Source organism: Camelus bactrianus, chromosome 16, assembly GCF_048773025.1.
Source record: "Camelus bactrianus isolate YW-2024 breed Bactrian camel chromosome 16, ASM4877302v1, whole genome shotgun sequence".
Taxonomy (NCBI): domain Eukaryota; kingdom Metazoa; phylum Chordata; class Mammalia; order Artiodactyla; family Camelidae; genus Camelus; species Camelus bactrianus.
The window spans coordinates 39,941,467-39,958,410 of record NC_133554.1 but is presented as its reverse complement, the minus strand read 5'-3'; the positions used below and the strand labels follow the sequence as shown (position 1 = coordinate 39,958,410).

At 39.7% G+C, this 16,944-nt stretch overlaps 1 protein-coding gene across 4 annotated transcripts in view; it reads left to right on the top strand.

Moving 5' to 3' along the window:
* Positions 1–12,424: 12,424 nt before the first annotated feature.
* BLMH (bleomycin hydrolase) overlaps positions 12,425–16,944 on the top strand; it is a 35,027-nt gene continuing 30,507 nt past the window's right edge. Inside the window, exons 1-5 of one of the 4 annotated variants that reach the window (XM_074343185.1) lie at positions 12,425–12,785; positions 13,183–13,380; positions 14,410–14,519; positions 15,197–15,338; positions 15,934–16,022. In XM_074343185.1, coding sequence (XP_074199286.1) covers positions 12,440–12,785; positions 13,183–13,380; positions 14,410–14,519; positions 15,197–15,338; positions 15,934–16,022 — 885 coding nt within the window. In that variant the 5' untranslated portion in view covers positions 12,425–12,439. Of the gene's footprint in view, positions 12,868–13,179; positions 13,381–14,409; positions 14,520–15,196; positions 15,339–15,933; positions 16,023–16,944 lie in introns of all 4 variants that reach the window. The other 3 variants (XM_074343184.1, XM_074343187.1, XM_074343186.1) reach the window with 3 other exon arrangements.

Here is a 16,944-nt window from a genome sequence, read left to right as displayed (position 1 = left end):
TCTTGCTGCTTTAGGAGTTTGGGTGCTGTGGCAGAGATACTCATCATTCACTGACTATCCTTGTGCTCTTCACATTTCCCTGCCCCTTTGCCATTAGCTAGCCCATGTGACTAGTTCTAGTCAAAGGGCTATGGATAGAATTAATCATGTCACTCTGCGCAAAGCAAAGGAGAATGGGTACCTGTTCTTTCATTTCTTTCTTCCTCTGACATGGCAACTGTGGAGCAATGTCAGAGAATCGGTCAGCTTAGGACTCTGAAAAACGATGTGGAACAGAACTACCTACTCACGTGTTAGTGAGAAATAGATCCCTGTGTGAAACCACTAGGTTTTAGGATTAATTTGTTACTGTAGCATAACTTAGCCTATCCTAACTAGTTTAGATGTTTTCATTGGCATAGTTCAAATACTTACAAAATTTTCCCTATAATAAGAATTTGGGAGAAAGTTTAATCTAGTTTAATTAAATAATGCTTAATTTTAAGGGCAAGTTCAGTATAACCCCCACCCCTCCCACCAGGGAACCTTAGTCATATAAAATACTGAATAATCTGCAATAAAATCATACTTTTCCCTTGAATAGACTTACATCTATTAACAACACATCTTTAAGGAAATAGGACAGCAGTAGTGCCAGCCAGAAGAAAATTAATTTATCTCATTTTATTAAAGAGTAAATAATAAATTACAAACTATACTTAATCTCATACCAGTGACTACAGAAAACAAAATCTAAAATCACAAATTCTTTAGCACTCAGGTAGTCTTTTTTCAAGAGCTTATCTCTGCAACATTGAGGTTGTTACATAGCCAACAACTTACACCATGGGTAATTTTCACTTACGTAATACAGGAAAACATGGAGGACACCACTGTGAACTTTCTAAACACCTGAGTTCTTACAGAATTGTGTGCATATTAAGAAAAAATTGGAGATCTGGCATTTCTGTCAACAGATTCCTATAGTAAAGTGTTGCTGTGGAAATTCATGAATTATCTGTCTTTATTTCTTCGGACAATCTTGGTGGTAATAATAGTGTCAACCTCTGTTTAAATTACAGGTATTATTAACAGCAGTCTCTTACATTTTCATGTTACCTTATAATCTACAAAAGATTTTACACATATCTTGTTTGATCCTCATAGCCACTCTGTGAGATAGGTATTGATATCATTATTCATGATGTGCAACTGGAGATACTAAAGTTCAGAAAGGTTAAATGATCTGTCCAAGGTCACATAGCTTACATGAAGAGTCACACCTCCCATCACTCTGCCTTTTGGCCCTAATAAGTACTACAATTGCTCTCAGTTCTTTAAGTTTTATACAGGACAATCACTCAGCCCTTTTGCCTTATGTCTGTCTGCCAGTAAGAATGGAGATAGAAGGTGATAAATTCACACACACAATTGTTAGGACTTTTCAAAATTAAGTTCTCTGAGTTTCCTGCAGTATAGCAATATCACATAACAATAGTTACTCTCCTATAAGCACTTACCTTGTCCTGTCCTAAGCACTTTAAATATAACTCACAAAGTCCTTATTACAATCACATAACAAAAGGCCTATTTTTATTATACCCATTTTACAGGGGAGGAAAACTGAGGCACAGAAAATTTAAGTTATATGTCCTGGGTCACACAGCTTGTTAGTGGCTGAACCAGAATTTAGATCAAAGTGGTATGCCTTCTGGGTCCTTACACTAGGCAAAATTGTCTCTTACATTATGAACTAGCTTATATAGTACTCCATATATTGTGGGAACAAACATATATGGACTCATTTAATCTCTATTAGTGGCACATTTAACATTTGACTTCAAATAGAAATTAGATATAGAGAGATAGGGAAGAAAAAGACAACAGGTGAAAAAGGGGGGCGAGAGAGACAGACAGATTGACAGACAGGAAGGACAACCTAAAAATGCCTGCGATGAGGCCTGGCATTCAACACAAAGAACTTGTGCCCTGGAGTGAGCATGAGGTGAGGAGGGGAACCAGCTCCGCTGGCCAGCCGTAGTTCCCTTGTGGCTCTTAAAGTGTGAGCATCTCATGTGCTGAGAATGAGTCTAGTGTCCAAGGATCTGCCAACTTCATTTGGTTCCCAACCAAAGAAACAGCAATCTCTTCCCATAATGGAATAGAACCCTGCTCTGCTGTGCTTATTAATACAAGGTGCTTGGGTCTCTGAAGCGATACTTTCCCAACGAATTTCCAAGGATAGTTTTGCATATAATCGATTTTTGCCTGACTTTGGAATTTAATCCCTGCATAAGCCACAACTTGCTTTTATCGCTGAACATGATTGGAGCCAAAGGGAGTAGTTGGATTCCTGTAATTTGTAACACAACTCTACTGTATATATTCAGCATTGCTCATGGAAAAGTTTTAGCTACCAGATGTACATGAAACCGCCAGATGTACAAACAGTTGCTTTGAAAAACAGGCCTCTCCTCCTGGCTCGGCCACTAATGAGCTGTCTAGCTCAAAGATGTCACATGATCTTTCAGAGATTCCAAACTGAGGGACTAGACCAAAAGACAATCTCTAAGATCCTATAAGCCCTCATATTATATGACTGACATATAAAAAAAAATTAATGGTAATGAAACAACTCTTAGGAAGTCTTACTACTTCCTTGTGTGTCATTCTGCAAACTATATGTTCCTTTTGCAACAAATTCTCATCACCAAACAGGTCATTTTTCACTCCAACTGTCATTTGTAGGTTTTATACACAGCTCAAGGGCATCATTTAAAACATTCCACCAAAGAGGATATAAACTTCATTGTCACTAAAGAATCATAGCCTTGGATTCCTGAATTTTATAGTTATGGTACTCATAAAAGTGTTTAATAACAAACTCGGCTCACTTGGAAATTACCAGTCTAAAGGACTTTGCCCCAATTTGACATGTGGATCGTATTTGGTTTTAAGAAAATATTTAATAACTTATTAACAGTTTCATGTTTCTGCTAAAGATCTCTGTACAATCTCTTTTGATCACTCTAGATGTAAGCATAACATGTTTCATGATTCCACAACACTATTAATCATCTAATTAAGGCTCTATCATTGATTCTTGTTTATCACGTTGAGTGGTCATCATGATTTTCTACCTGTATCAGACATATTAAAATGGGCCAATGTGAAAACTTAACAGCTGCGTATGTATGAGCCTAAGAAAAATGTCCTGATTATATTCCACTTGTCAAAGCCTAGAGTAAAAGCACACATAAAACTAAACCATCCACCAATGGAATATCCACAATGGTGACTTTGTTGCAAATTGAAAAAAGACGTACAGTAACACTCAGCAATTCATAAATCTGCAGGTTTATTGTTTTAACTGACATGTCTAAAGTAGCTGGTTTATAAAAAACAAACTTATGGTTACCAAAGGGGGAAGGTGGCAGGAGGGATAAATTAGGAGTCTAGGATTAGCAGATACACATTACTATATAAAAAACAGGTAAACAACAAGGTCCTACTGTGTAGCACAGGGAACTGTATTCAATATCTTGTAATAAACTATGATGAAAAAGAATCTGAAAAATAATATATATGTATATATCTGAATCAGTTTGCTGTACACTAGAAACTAACACAACATTGTAAATCAACTGTACTTCAATTAGAAAAAAATAGCGTGGGTATAGCTCAATGGTAGAGCTCATGCTTAGCATACATGAGGTCCTGGGTTCAATCCTTGGTACCTCCATAAAATAAATAAATAAATAAATAAATATCCCAAGGAAACTAAAATAAAATGAATGCAACTTCATTTACATTATTTTTTAAAAAGTACTTGAGTTTAAAATGCTTTCACTTACACTTTTGATCCTTAGGCTTAGAGAGCTTAAATTCTTAGTCTCTGGAATCAGACCACCTAGGTATATGTTCTAACTCTACCACTTTACTAGCTGTGTGATGATGGGCAAGTTAACTAACATCTCTTTTCCTGCATTTCCTCACCTATAAAATGGGGATAGTAATGGAATCTACCTCCTGCCTTACGATTATTATGAGGATTAAATGAGCTAAGACATGTACATTGTAAGACGTGTGGCATAGTAAGCACTCACTAAATCTTAGCTATTATGGGTAGTACTTCACTTTTCAAAAGAAGAAACTGAGATTCAGATTAAATGACTGTTTACACCTATAAATAGAAGTTGAGATTTAAAACCATGTCTAACGGACTTCAAACCTTGGCCTCTTTTCTTAACTCCATGCTGCTTTTCTTATTTAACATAAGAAACCAGACTTTCTAACATAGGGCTTTTAAACAATCTATTCTTTTCTTTTTTCAGTCCTAAAAAGAAAGAACAATTTTTTCATCTACTTTCAGGGTGAGATGTATATTATCTTTTTTTAGTTTTTTATTTGCCCTGTGAATGTATTCAGTTTGACTTTTATCTGATGAATTATTCTTCTTGGAACAAAGAAGGAAAAAAATGAAGTGAAAGAATAATAAAATGAAATGCACAAATGAAAATCTGATGAGAAAACATTATAAAGAATATGAATTAGAAAAGGTGGATTTGAATCACCAGCTCCTGCATGTTGACTTTATTTCTAAGATATTTATGTTATAGCTTAAGAAACACCTCTGAAAAGAGCACAAGAATGTCATAATTATTACACTTAAGTATTTGTTTAAGATAGTAAAGAATGTAGTTCATGGACAAAAGAATTAAAGAAAGCCATGGTTTTGTTCATTGCAGCATTAAGGAAAACGAGTCTAACAGCATTCCCAAAAGGAAACCAGGATCTATGGTCACCGATGGTGTTTAATTATTATATTCTCTCTGGTCCAATTTCTCATTTTTTATTCTGATTATTTTTCTCTTCCATGAACCCTTCTTTTCCTTTCGTCTTCATTTCAATCTGTCTGTAATTCCACAATTTGGTGATCATGAGTGATCATTTTATAAAATTACAAAGAGAAGCATTTCCAGAATAGCCCAGCTAGGGCCTCTTTGTGGTTAGATCTTCACAGCATTATTTCAGTGCCTTACTTTGTTTTTCACAAGGATCTTCCCTTCTCTCTGCAAATGAAAAGAAAAATAGGGGCAATTTCGCTGCATTTCCCAGAATAAGGTCTCAGCCCTTTAGTGGGCACAGTTGTCTCTCCATGTTTGGCCCCTGTGGTCTCTTTCATTCCAGCTGCTTTCAGTGTCTTCAGTTCCCAGAGACTTGCTGCCTTAGGTTCTTTGCATTCTTGGATCCACCTCCAAGTAGAATGCCTTTCCTCAGTTATTATTATTTAACAGACTCCGACTAGCCCCAAATTCAGATGTTCCGTCTTCTCTTCCAAGGAGCTTTCCCTAAAGCTTCCAGTCTGATTTATATATTCCTCTTCCCTGCTCCACATTACACCATGCAAACCTCTACAGGAGCATAATGGTAAGGTTTAGGCTTAGGGTTAGGGTCATTCACCTCCAAAATATATACCATATTCATCCACTTCTTTTCATCTCCACTGATGTCTTCCTGATCCAGGTCACCACACACCTTTTGCCTGGACAAATTATAGTCTCCTAACAGGTCTCCTGCTTACATTCCCATCTCTCTTCAGTCCACCATTTACACTGCAGCTAAAGTGATCTTTTTAAGAAGAAATATTTCACATATACAAAAACATAGAAAATATATAAAATCAAGTATAACAAATAAAATGAACACTCATGTACTCACCACCAGTTTAAGAAATACAATACTGCCAATAACCCTTGAAACAGACTGTGTCTCTTTCCCAAAGACAAACACTACTTGAATTTGGTGTTTAATCCCTTGTTTTAAAGAAATTATTTTACCATGAATGTGTGTATCTCTAAAAAATGCGTTGCTTAATGTTATTTGTTTTTAAACTTTTAAAAAATGGCTCCAAGTCATTTGCTTTGCAATTTGCTTCTTGTGCTAAACATTATGTTTCAGAAATTCACCCATGTTGACTTTCATCTTCTGTGTAGTATTCCATTGTATGTCACAATCTACAACTTATGCACACACTGCTGTTGATGAGCTATTGGATTTTTTCCAGGTTCTATGCAATCACCAGCAACACTCACATAAACAGACTTGACTGTGACTCCTAGTGCACGTACGCAAGGATTTCTCTAGAGCAGGAATGTCCAATGGAACTTATTGTGATGATGAAAGAGTTCTAGATCTACGTTCTCTAATATGGCAGCCACATGTTGTTACTGAGCACTTGGAATGTGACTATTACAACTGACTAAATACATTTTAAATTTTATTTAATTTTAATTAATTTAAATTTAAATAGCCATGAGTGGATAGTGGCCATCATATTGGATAGAGTAGCTTTGGAATATATACCCAAGAACAAAGTTGCTGAGCCATAGAGTATGTGCATCTTCAACTTTACAAATATTGACAAACGTTTTCCAAATGGTAATATTGATTTATACTCCCACAAGCAGTATGTAGGAATTGCCAACAGTACCTTTTGAAGTCTGACTTTAAAATTTTTGCCTAGAGATATCTAGAGATAAAGTGACACCATATTACAATTTTATTGTGCATTTCCATCATTATTGCTTATTTGCCATCTACTCTTTCTTTTGTGTAAAATGCCTGTTTCTCTTTTTTCCAGTTTTTCTTTTGGGTTATTTGTCTTTTTCCTACTGATAATAGGAGTTCTCTATACATTTTTAAATGTTTTTTTCCTAATTAAATGTGTTGCAAATATCTTCAATGTGTCCTTAAAAACACAAATCAGATCATGTCCCTTCACTCCATAAAACTCTACAATGGCTTCTCATTGCACTTAGAATAAAATCTCAACTCCTTTCTATGGTGTAGTGAACACTGGGGTTGACTCCCAGCATACATTCCATCCTTCCCACACTCGGGATAAGCCATGCATTGGGGAAACTGACTACTGTGCTAGGGATAGGCCTGATTTATTGATATAAAAGTAATCCCATTCCCCTAGCCAAGGATTGCTTCAGGAAAAGGCATATGACGTCATCTGGATAATAAAATTCACGGAGATATTTGCTTAAAGCTTCTGGGAAAGATGATCTTTACTCTTAGGAGGGAGTGAGAAAAAGTCAGCCTTTTTTTGTCCATTGGACTTGAAGGAACAAGTCCAAGGATGTGGTAACACTGTGGGTGGCAGATCCCAGTGCCAGCAAGAAGCTAGGTTCTTTATGACCTTGTTGGGCCTGCTGGTTCCTATCCTGAACCACCTACTCCTCTCCTTGCAACTTTCTGCCACAGATCCTCGCGTGGCCAGATCTTTATTGCCATTCAGTCTCGGCCCAAATGGTCAGTAACTCAGAGGGGCTTTTTATGCCACCACTACTCCTGGCCAGTCTCTATCTCATCACGCCGCTTTATCTGCTTTATCTATCACTGTTGCAGTTATCCGCACCTGTTTGTTATCTGTCTCCTCCACTAGAACATAAGCACCAGGAGGACAGGAACCTTTTCTGTCTGCCTTTCCTGTGTATCTCTGTATCTGCTACAGTGCCTGACACATAGTAAGTGCTCACTGAATATTTTTTGCATTAATCAAAAATGCAAAAAAATCGTTTTTTTATTTTCCCCACTAGATTGAAGAAGCTCCTTGTAAGTCAGACACCAATATCTTATTCATCTCTGTATTTCATTTGGTACTGTAGTACCATGGCTGCCAAACCGCAGGAATTCAGTTAGCTACTAAATAAGTGAATGAGAGAGAGAGAGACAGAATGAAAGAGGGAGGGAAATATAAGAAATATTTGGAAGACATATAGTGCCAACCTACTGCTTTTTTATGATTCCCTCCCATTCCCACTGTCCATGGGGGGATTTTGTGGATATAGTAATATCCCCATGAACAAAGCATGCATCCCCTTCAAAGCACTCTACAATCTATAAATAATCTCAACCTCATTTTTCACCTCCTGTATGTCTTCTTTCTTCCTCCCATTTACTTTCCACCCTTGCCACACCAAATTCTAGCCCAGTCGAATTTCATGCAAAGGATACATTCCTGAAACCTTTACACAAAGTTTAAAACATCCATAATTCAAGATTTTTTAGCAATAGCATTTAGCAAGACTACTTAGCTATAAATGTAAATTTAATGAAGGGAAGATACCATTACCGGCAAAAATGGCTCTGCCACGTGGCAATAGCATACACAGTTTCCAATTCACCACCAGCTTTGAAAGTATGCAATTTCTGACAAATGTTAAACCTTGTAAAGGCTTCCTATTGCTTCAAATTTTGTGCTTATAAGAAGGCGCTATTCAAAATTTATAATGAACTACTTCAAATTTTTATAATTCAAATACTCACAAAACTTGACCAGACTTTCTCATTATTCCTGAATCTTACTCAGGTCTACTTAGTCTCTTTGCCTGTGTATACGCTGTTTCCTCTGCCTGCTATGCTCTGTGAAGCGTCAGCACCTAGAACAGTGAGTGAGTGGCAGAAATGTCACATCCAGAGGTAGCAATAATATTGACGATATAACAATGTTATTCCAGAACACTGAACATTTTTTAAGCCATAATTTATAATGTGTATAGAAAATGTCAAAAACACTTAAAATCTGAATCTGAAGGAGGGGAAACAAGGGTTGGAGTATGCCTACATGGAGTTTAGGAACAGCGGGAAAAGTAGACGTCCCCAAACTGCCAATGACCTGTACTCATACAAGAGCATCTGCAATAAAATTGTAGTGAGGGATCTGGGCTCCTTTGGGCACCTCACTCCAAGTCCCAGGATCCAGGATCTAAACCTTAGTAGCAGAATCATCTTCTTCTGGCTTTGCTCATCCAAAGGCGGCAGGAATTTGAGAGGTTAGGGGTAGGGATGAGGATAGAAGGAAAGAGGTAGTCTCCCAAACTCCACCTCGGTCACCGTAAATCAGGGGTTGAAAATTTAAATTATCCACGAGCCATCAATGTAAATGAGTGAAGCAAGCTAGCTATAAAGAAAATTATATGGGCCCCTTGACCTATTTTTTGTTTAACTTTTGATGGAGAAATCACCATCATGGGGAAATAACAATATTTTCAAGAGAAGCTAGTAACCCAGATTTGTATACAAAACTTCCCAATCCTAAATACTGGCTCCAAAATTTTAAAAACACTATGCAGGCAAGACAATACATCTTGTTGCTGAATTTGATCCAGCAGGACACCAACGTGTGACCTCTGAAGTTCACTATCAGGACTGATGAAATAACAGAATAACAGGAGGCTTTCTGACCAAAGCAAATCTCAGAGTTAACTGAGGCAAGAGCTTGTGAATAAGTTTCATCAATTTGCAGAATATTCGTGTTAAATTCTTGTCCAGACTTCCATTCAACATAAATATCTGGTCCTTTCCATGAAGGAAAAGTAGTTAGCCAACACATGCCAAAGACTGATGGACAGCAAGTGAAAAAATCACAGGATGGAGAATTTGCCTTGAGACAGAATCTGTTTGCTTTCACCAAAGGCAACAGGCAGAAGGCATATCTGCAATGGCAGGTGATGCCACTTCACAGGATTTATAAAGATATTCTCTTCTAAAATTGTGGATTACATACTAGAATTTTATTTCTGGTTGCTTTGCTACACGAGCTGTCAAGGGGCTCAGCAACATCTCTTCTGGATGGAGTTAGAGGGGGAGGTCCTAAGAATTCTATTCTTAGGGAAATGTCTTCCTGGGTAGGTCATCTGGGGCAGACACACTGGGAAACCAGTTTTCCTCTGCACTTCTTCTTTGGCCCACACGGGGGCTGAGTATATGGGTGTGAGTTGCTGGGTGGAAATCTGGTACCAAGGGTGACACCCAGGCAATCAGGGCAGAGCAGGAGACCTGGCAAAATAATAATGATAGGAATCTCTGGGCACGGGGTGGGGAAATGTAGTCATTGGTATGAAAAGGGTGTCAGTAGCTGTAAAACTGGCCTCTCCACCTTCCCCAGTGATTCCACCCCTCCCCTTTCCCAAGGCTTTTACTCCAGCAATTGTACCCTCTCTGGCATACGTTTAATCTCTCATCTGTACTGGTTCCTGCCTTTCATCCTCCAGGTAGACACAAGTTTAGTTTTCCTTTTCTCCCCAAAGAGCTTCCCTGATATTTCCTTCCTTCTCACCTTACTGCAATGTGGTAGCTTCTGCCCACTCCATCATTCACTGAAGCTGTTCTCTCTAAGGTCACCTCTGACACACTTCCCAAATTTTTCTGAAGCTTGCAGTCCCAATCACCATCTTCTCCTTGCTTTATGTCCTGGGATCCCAGGACATAATTCTATAGGTCTTCCCCTTTCTGTCTTTTTCTGCTGGCTCCTCTGTCTTCACCCATTCATTAATGCCACTATTTTCAGAGTTGATGGTACCCCTCATGGCATCCTTGAAACAAGTAGTAACCTGGGCCAGGGTGTGTGGCTTGGCAAGCAGAGTTTGGGCTGGACATCAGGCCACATTTACCCCAATTAACTTGGTACCCTTGCACTTGAACAACGCTGCTGCCCAGGATACAATTCTTGGTCTTCATCTTTTTTTTTCTTTTCTTTATTCTCTTTCCCTCTATGACCTTGTTGACATTCATGGTTCAAATACCTACATGACTTACATAATTCTAGACATCTTTTCATCTGCCTCCTGGACTTCTCTTCCTGGGTGTCCTGTGGGTACCCCAAACTTTTCAAGGCCCTAACTAAATTCATTATCCACTCACTCACATATTCTCAAACATGTCTATTTTTCTGTGTCCTTCTCTTAGTTAATGACACCACCATCCATCCTCTCATTCAAGTGAAAACTTCCAGATTATCTGTGCCTCTTCCTTGTTTAAAGTTTTTGTCATTTCCCAAGTGCACTACTATATTAGCCTTCTAACTAGTTTTTCTATGTCCAGAATCTCTCCATTCCAAATCACTCTCTGCACTGCTGTTGTTTTTCTTTCTTAACACAGAACTGAGCATATTGCTCCCTTGTTTAAAAACCTATTTTGAAAAGCAAGCAAACAAACAAAAAATACCTATTTTGGCTTCTGATTAACGATAGGATAAAGTCCAGGCATGGCACACAAAACCCTTTGTATCCTGGTCCAAACCTACCTTTCCAGTCCTGCACCCTGCCTCTGTTCTTCCTTGCCCCTAACCACATGAGACTACGATGCACAGTTCCTTGAACATGATTTTTGCCTTGTGCATTAACGCCTTGGTGCCTTTGCTGGTGTCTTCCATACCCTTCCTGTTTTTTTGCCTTGTAAAATCCCATGGTCCATTCATTAACACCATACTCACTTGTGACCTCTTTTTTTAGGCACCCCTAGTCCTAATTAACAGCTCCTTCCTCACTGTTTCTATAGTTCTATTGACATGTTTGTATAGATTGTCTAAAAGTTATCTTGCATCTTTCCCACTGCATGGTGTGTTTAAGGGCAAATGTAAGCTCATTGGTCTCCATATCATTAGTAGCTTGCCCAGTGCCTGTTATACGGTAGATATCGAATGAAATTTTATGAATTGAATTGGGCAGGATGCTTGAACATCATTTTGCAAAAGGACCCAAGATTTCTCTCAGCATAATTTTCAGCCTGTTTCTTTTCTTCACACATCAGAAGAATCTCAGAACAGGGCAGGAGATAGTTGCTACATCATGTTGCAAAACTTTAGCAAGGTCTCTCTAGGGCCACAGGGACGGTGACTTCTCAAATAACTAACTGGTGTCTGAGTATAGACTTTTCCCCCAGATATTAGAGCTCCTAACCAGAGATTATTTTCAATCTAGAAGCTAGATTCAAGGTTCCACAGAAGGGCTCACTGTTCTGAGGAACAAAGTCCGGCTTTTCAGTGGTAGGCAGATCTATTTGTGTATGTTTTATCACCTGTGGGTCCCATCCCAACATCTCGCTAAGGTCTGAGATTTTAAGAGCAGGAAAAACAATATAAAAAGGCTTCACCATCTCAAACCTCTTGTTAAACCTCTGACTTATCCTGAAAGCCTGTGTAGGGGGCCCTGCTCATTTGCAGGTTTTGTAGAGGGCCGGGCAAAACAGTACTGATGCCTAAGACTGGCTTCTGTCATTCCCCTTAAGTTAAACTCCACAGTGCAGGCTGGTCTAGTAGGTAGGAGGCACTCACCGACTCCATGAAGCCCAGAATGGGTAGTTTCCTTGAAATGAGCAATTGTATATTTGTAGAACCGGGGTAGATTCTGAGGAGTGAGAAAGAGCCTGGTTCCAATTTCCCCTCAAACACGAAAATTTGGTTCTGACTAGAATCCAAGCAACAAGTTGCCATCGGAAGGTGCAGTGACTGGTCAGCAAAGGTTGCCTACTAGAATGGTCTTTGGGTTCATTTTTTTGTGACAAGTCAACCCATCCTGAGACCAGCGTTTAATTTTTAAGTCCTCCGGCCCACCCTACCGCCTCGAGCCACTTTTCGGCTTCTGGAAGGCTCAGCGAGGTCAGTTTCACGATGCTAGAGTATTCGGCCTCTGGGCCCAGCATGGAACCCCGAGGGGCGCCCCCTCAGAGCCAGGAGGGCGTCCCGGGAGCCAGTAAGCGATTGCGTCGGGCGGAGGCCGAGGGCACCGTGCGGGTGGAGCGCAGGCAGCGCCGGCGGGGAGCGGGGGCGGCGTCGGGTCGGGGCGCCGGCCGGGCGGAGCGCGTCAGTGAGCCCGCCCCCTCGGCCCTCCCCCGGGCGGGGCCGGCCCCGAAGGCGCTGACTCAGCAACGCGTGGGGGGAGTTTTGTCCCTCCGCGGACCCCGTTTCTCTCGGCTTCAGCCGCCACCGAGCCGGTTTCCTCTTTCCGGCGCTCGGGGTGAGAGAGGCAGGTCGGGCCTGAGGACCCCGAAAACTACCGTTCTCCAACCCAGGCAGCGTGGGCACCATGAATGACGCGGGTGAGGCGCCGGTCCTCCCCGCCGAGGCCTTGCCAGGGTGCCCTCTGGGGGCTCAGCTGCGCCCCCGAGGCCCGGCGGCGGCGGCGGCGGAGGGCCGGGGCTGGGACCCGGGGCGATGGCGAGGATGGAGCCTTCTGGGCGGGCAGGAGCGGCCCGGAGGGAGGCAGCATCGTGGGGGAGGGCACGAGTAAGGGCTTCTCCGCTGAATTGGTCACCTCAGGATGCTCTTACCAAGTTAGAGCCGGAGTGTGGGAGTCCTGGTTCAGTTCTCCTCAGCCTCTCTTTGATTTGTAATCTCGTTTGGTCTTCCAGCAGGGCTGAATACGGAGAAGGTAGCTGCTCTGCTTCAGAAACTGAATTCTGACCCTCAGTTCGTCCTGGCTCAGAATGTTGGCACCACCCACGACCTGCTGGACATCTGCCTGAAGAGGGCCACGGTCCAGGGGGCTCAGCATGTGTTCCAGCACGCTGTGCATCAGGAAGGCAAGCCAGTCACCAACCAGAAGAGCTCAGGTAAGAACTGCAAACTTCTTGCACACTTTCCCTTTCTTGACAGCTTCCCATTGTGTCTTATCTAAGAATGGCCTCAGGGGAGCAAAGATTTGGAGCAAAAGAACTTGTAGTTAAGTTCTTAGAGAACAGGCGCAGGTACAGGCAGGTCCAAGAACATTATTCTGTGACTCGTTTTGATGACTCCGTTTTGAGACAGGTTGTTAATATACTTGATTTGAGCACTAAAGTGACTGACTTGTTCATGGTCATCTGTTTGAATGTAATTCACTATACTCTGTCCTGAAGTTATGTGATTGCAACCCCATATCTTGTAGATACATGTTGGTGATACAAAACAGACCACACAAAAATGTTCATACCTCATATTGCCCTGAGGGAGGGCCGTGTACAAATGTACGGAATGGAAAAGATGCAGTGTAATTCCCTAAAAATGTCATCAAATGTTATTTTTAAATATACCTTTTGTTTGCAGCTTGAACAGATGTGCTAATGAACTCAGTTCCCACCAATAGACCAGTTTGTAACACAAAATGCCTTTTTATATTCCTATCCAGAGTGTATAATAATGCTGTTTCCCAAAGTCCTTGCCAATATCGGGCATTATCAATTAAAAAATAATGTTTCCCTGTTTAACAGGTGTCTTATGATGAACTTTAAAAAATGTTTCTTTGCCATTTGTATCTTTTTTGGCTATGAAATTAGCTCTTCATGATCTCTGCTCATGTTTCTCTAGCAGTATTTTTTTTTCTAATGTAGTTTTCTTAGGTAATTAGTTATGGATTCTTTATGTGATACATAAAGAGGTTTTTTATATATTAAGGATATTAAATCTTTGCATGTATATTGCAAATAGTAATTACTACCTTGTTTTGTTTTGTTGTTGTTGTTTTTAAAGTTTTCTGCTCTTTTTTGACTTAGTCTTAAGTTGTCCACGATCTTGTCATGGATTCAGTGTTGAGGAATATAGTTGGAACAATGTAATCTATGTGAACGCTTGTCATAATTTCTTGGTTTTTTTTCTTGTTGCAGGGAGATGCTGGATCTTTTCTTGTCTGAATGTTATGAGACTTCCATTCATGAGAAAATTAAATATTGAGGAATTTGAGTTTAGTCAGTCTTACCTCTTTTTCTGGGACAAGGTACGGGACTTGCAAGATCTTTTTGTTTCAGTATCAACCTTGGCAGGGACTCTCCATTTCTTGCTTTTCTAGTTATAGTCTGCTTTCCATTATAGATGGGACACTATTCTGATTTCCAAAGTATCAAAAGTTGACTCTTTTCAGAGGCAGAAATGATTTTGGTTGATAAGTGCCTACTTTTTGTAGTTAAATAATAAGTCTGCTGACTTAACCCTGCTACTTTCTTGTTTCTTAACTTATTTAAAATTTTTAATTTTGTTTTATAATTTCCCCTTTAGCATCTTTATTTAGGTTATTTGGCCTTTTTAGGACCTAATTCCCTTTCTCTGGGCAGTACTTGTCTGAAAAATAGTAGATAATTTTATTCCTTTTTTTTAATCTTTAAAGTATATATGTGTCTATTAGATCTTTATTGACTGAAGATTCTAAATATCAGATTTTGTTTCAGAATAAAACAGTGCATTGTTTTGAATAAACTATTGGAATATACACAGACAGATTTTTTTTTAAAGACTTCAAATATTGAAGCCAGATACTGATACTTAATTACCAGCTTTAGTTTTAAAATTCCTGCTCTCTTGGGTCTGCAGTAGTTCCAGGACTCCTGTTCCGTTGGTAATGCCAATAAAGATTTAGCTCTTTTTCCCTTTAATCTTATTTGACTTCTCTTACTCTAGGTTGAACGCTGTTACTTCTTCTTAAACGCCTTTGTGGACACAGCCCAGAAAAAGGAGCCTGAGGATGGTAGGCTGGTGCAGTATTTGCTTACGAATCCTGCAAATGATGGTGGCCAATGGGATATGCTTGTCAATATTATTGGTAAGAACCTTTCTCTGGTGGAACCGAAACCCAGCATGACCAAGCAAGGATCGATAGTTAGGCATAGGCCATTTTTTTGGTGGTTATGTAGAGTAGACATGGTCCCCAAAAGAGTATACAGCTATCTCTAATAACCTTTGTCTCACATTCTTACTTATTGAGTGCCTTTCTTAAGGTAGAGGTAAGGAGATAAGTACTGTGAAGGTTGGGTTAAAGAAGTAAAGATTGTGTTAAGTAGAACTAACTTTCTGTGAAAAAGTTTATCTCTTGTCCATTGATGTAATCAATAAACACATTGAAACTGCAACTGCTTGAAAGTGTCCTCATTCAAAAAATTGTTGTCTTTTGGGAAAACCTCATCATGCTGAGTACTTTACAAAGTATGATAGATAAAAAAGAATATAATTAATTCTAAGATGGATAAATATGCAGGTTGAATAACCTGTTTAATAACATGAAGCATAAGGTTGTTAGGTTTTCTGATTAGACTAGCAACATATGGCCTATTTTAAAAAGCAGTAGCTGTTTTTGCCAGGATTTCTAATGCTGAAGTATACTTTCACCTTATTCAACAGCCAAATTTGTTTTCTTCTAGAAAAATATGGTGTTGTCCCTAAGAAATGCTTTCCTGAATCTTACACAACAGAGGCAACCAGAAGGATGAATGATATTCTGAATCACAAGGTACAGCATATGGAGCAGGGTGGGATTGAATGTCGTATACTTACCTTGACACTCCTAACTGATTTTCCAGGAGGATTCCCGGGCACTTCAGTGTACACAGTGTATGTGTAAGATAACTACTCAGTGTTTGTCGAAGGCAATGTAGCTACATGTTAACTTCAAAAATAATTGAGATTAGGGTGGGTTTTTTTCCTTCCTTTAAAAAATCTCCCACCTTTATTTTTATTGATTTTAATGAATTCTTATGGCTACTGAGGAAAGAAGATCCTGTTCTCAGTATGAGCCACAAGCACACTGGGTGTTGGGCCTCTCACTTGGCTCTAGTGGAGATGGACTCGGAAGCTTTATAATTCTAGTAAAACCAAAAAGAACTCTTTGGAAGACTTCCTTAAAGAGTATTCGGAGTTCTGAGGTTTCCCCAGACTACATCAGTGTGATTTGTCTACTCACTCAACATTTGATATAGTCACTGAACTGCTTTTTATTGCCTCAGTTATCTTAATGAATCATTCTCTCTTCTCTACATAACCTATTTTCCCAGGGTGGATTATAAATCCTACAGGGATGCTACTCTGCCAGCCAGACATCTTTTTTGAGAACTGAGAGTTACCAGTATCCACTGTCTTGATCTATGAGGCTAAAGTTGGAATTGTCATCACTGGGAGAAAGAATGCATTTTAAAACAAACTATAAATATGTTTCCCCAGTATTAGAAGTAGGTTGTTTTTCACCCAGGAAACTCTGGAGAATGTTATCCACAGGCTAAAAGATCATTAATGGTATATCATTACATTTCATTTCAGGTGGGAGCAAGATCCTTTTCAGCACTGTGCTTAGGTTTATGGTTCACCTTTATCTCAGGCATCTCTCAAAATTGAAAACAGCAAAAATGAAACTATATTGGGGGTTGGCATAGCCATGG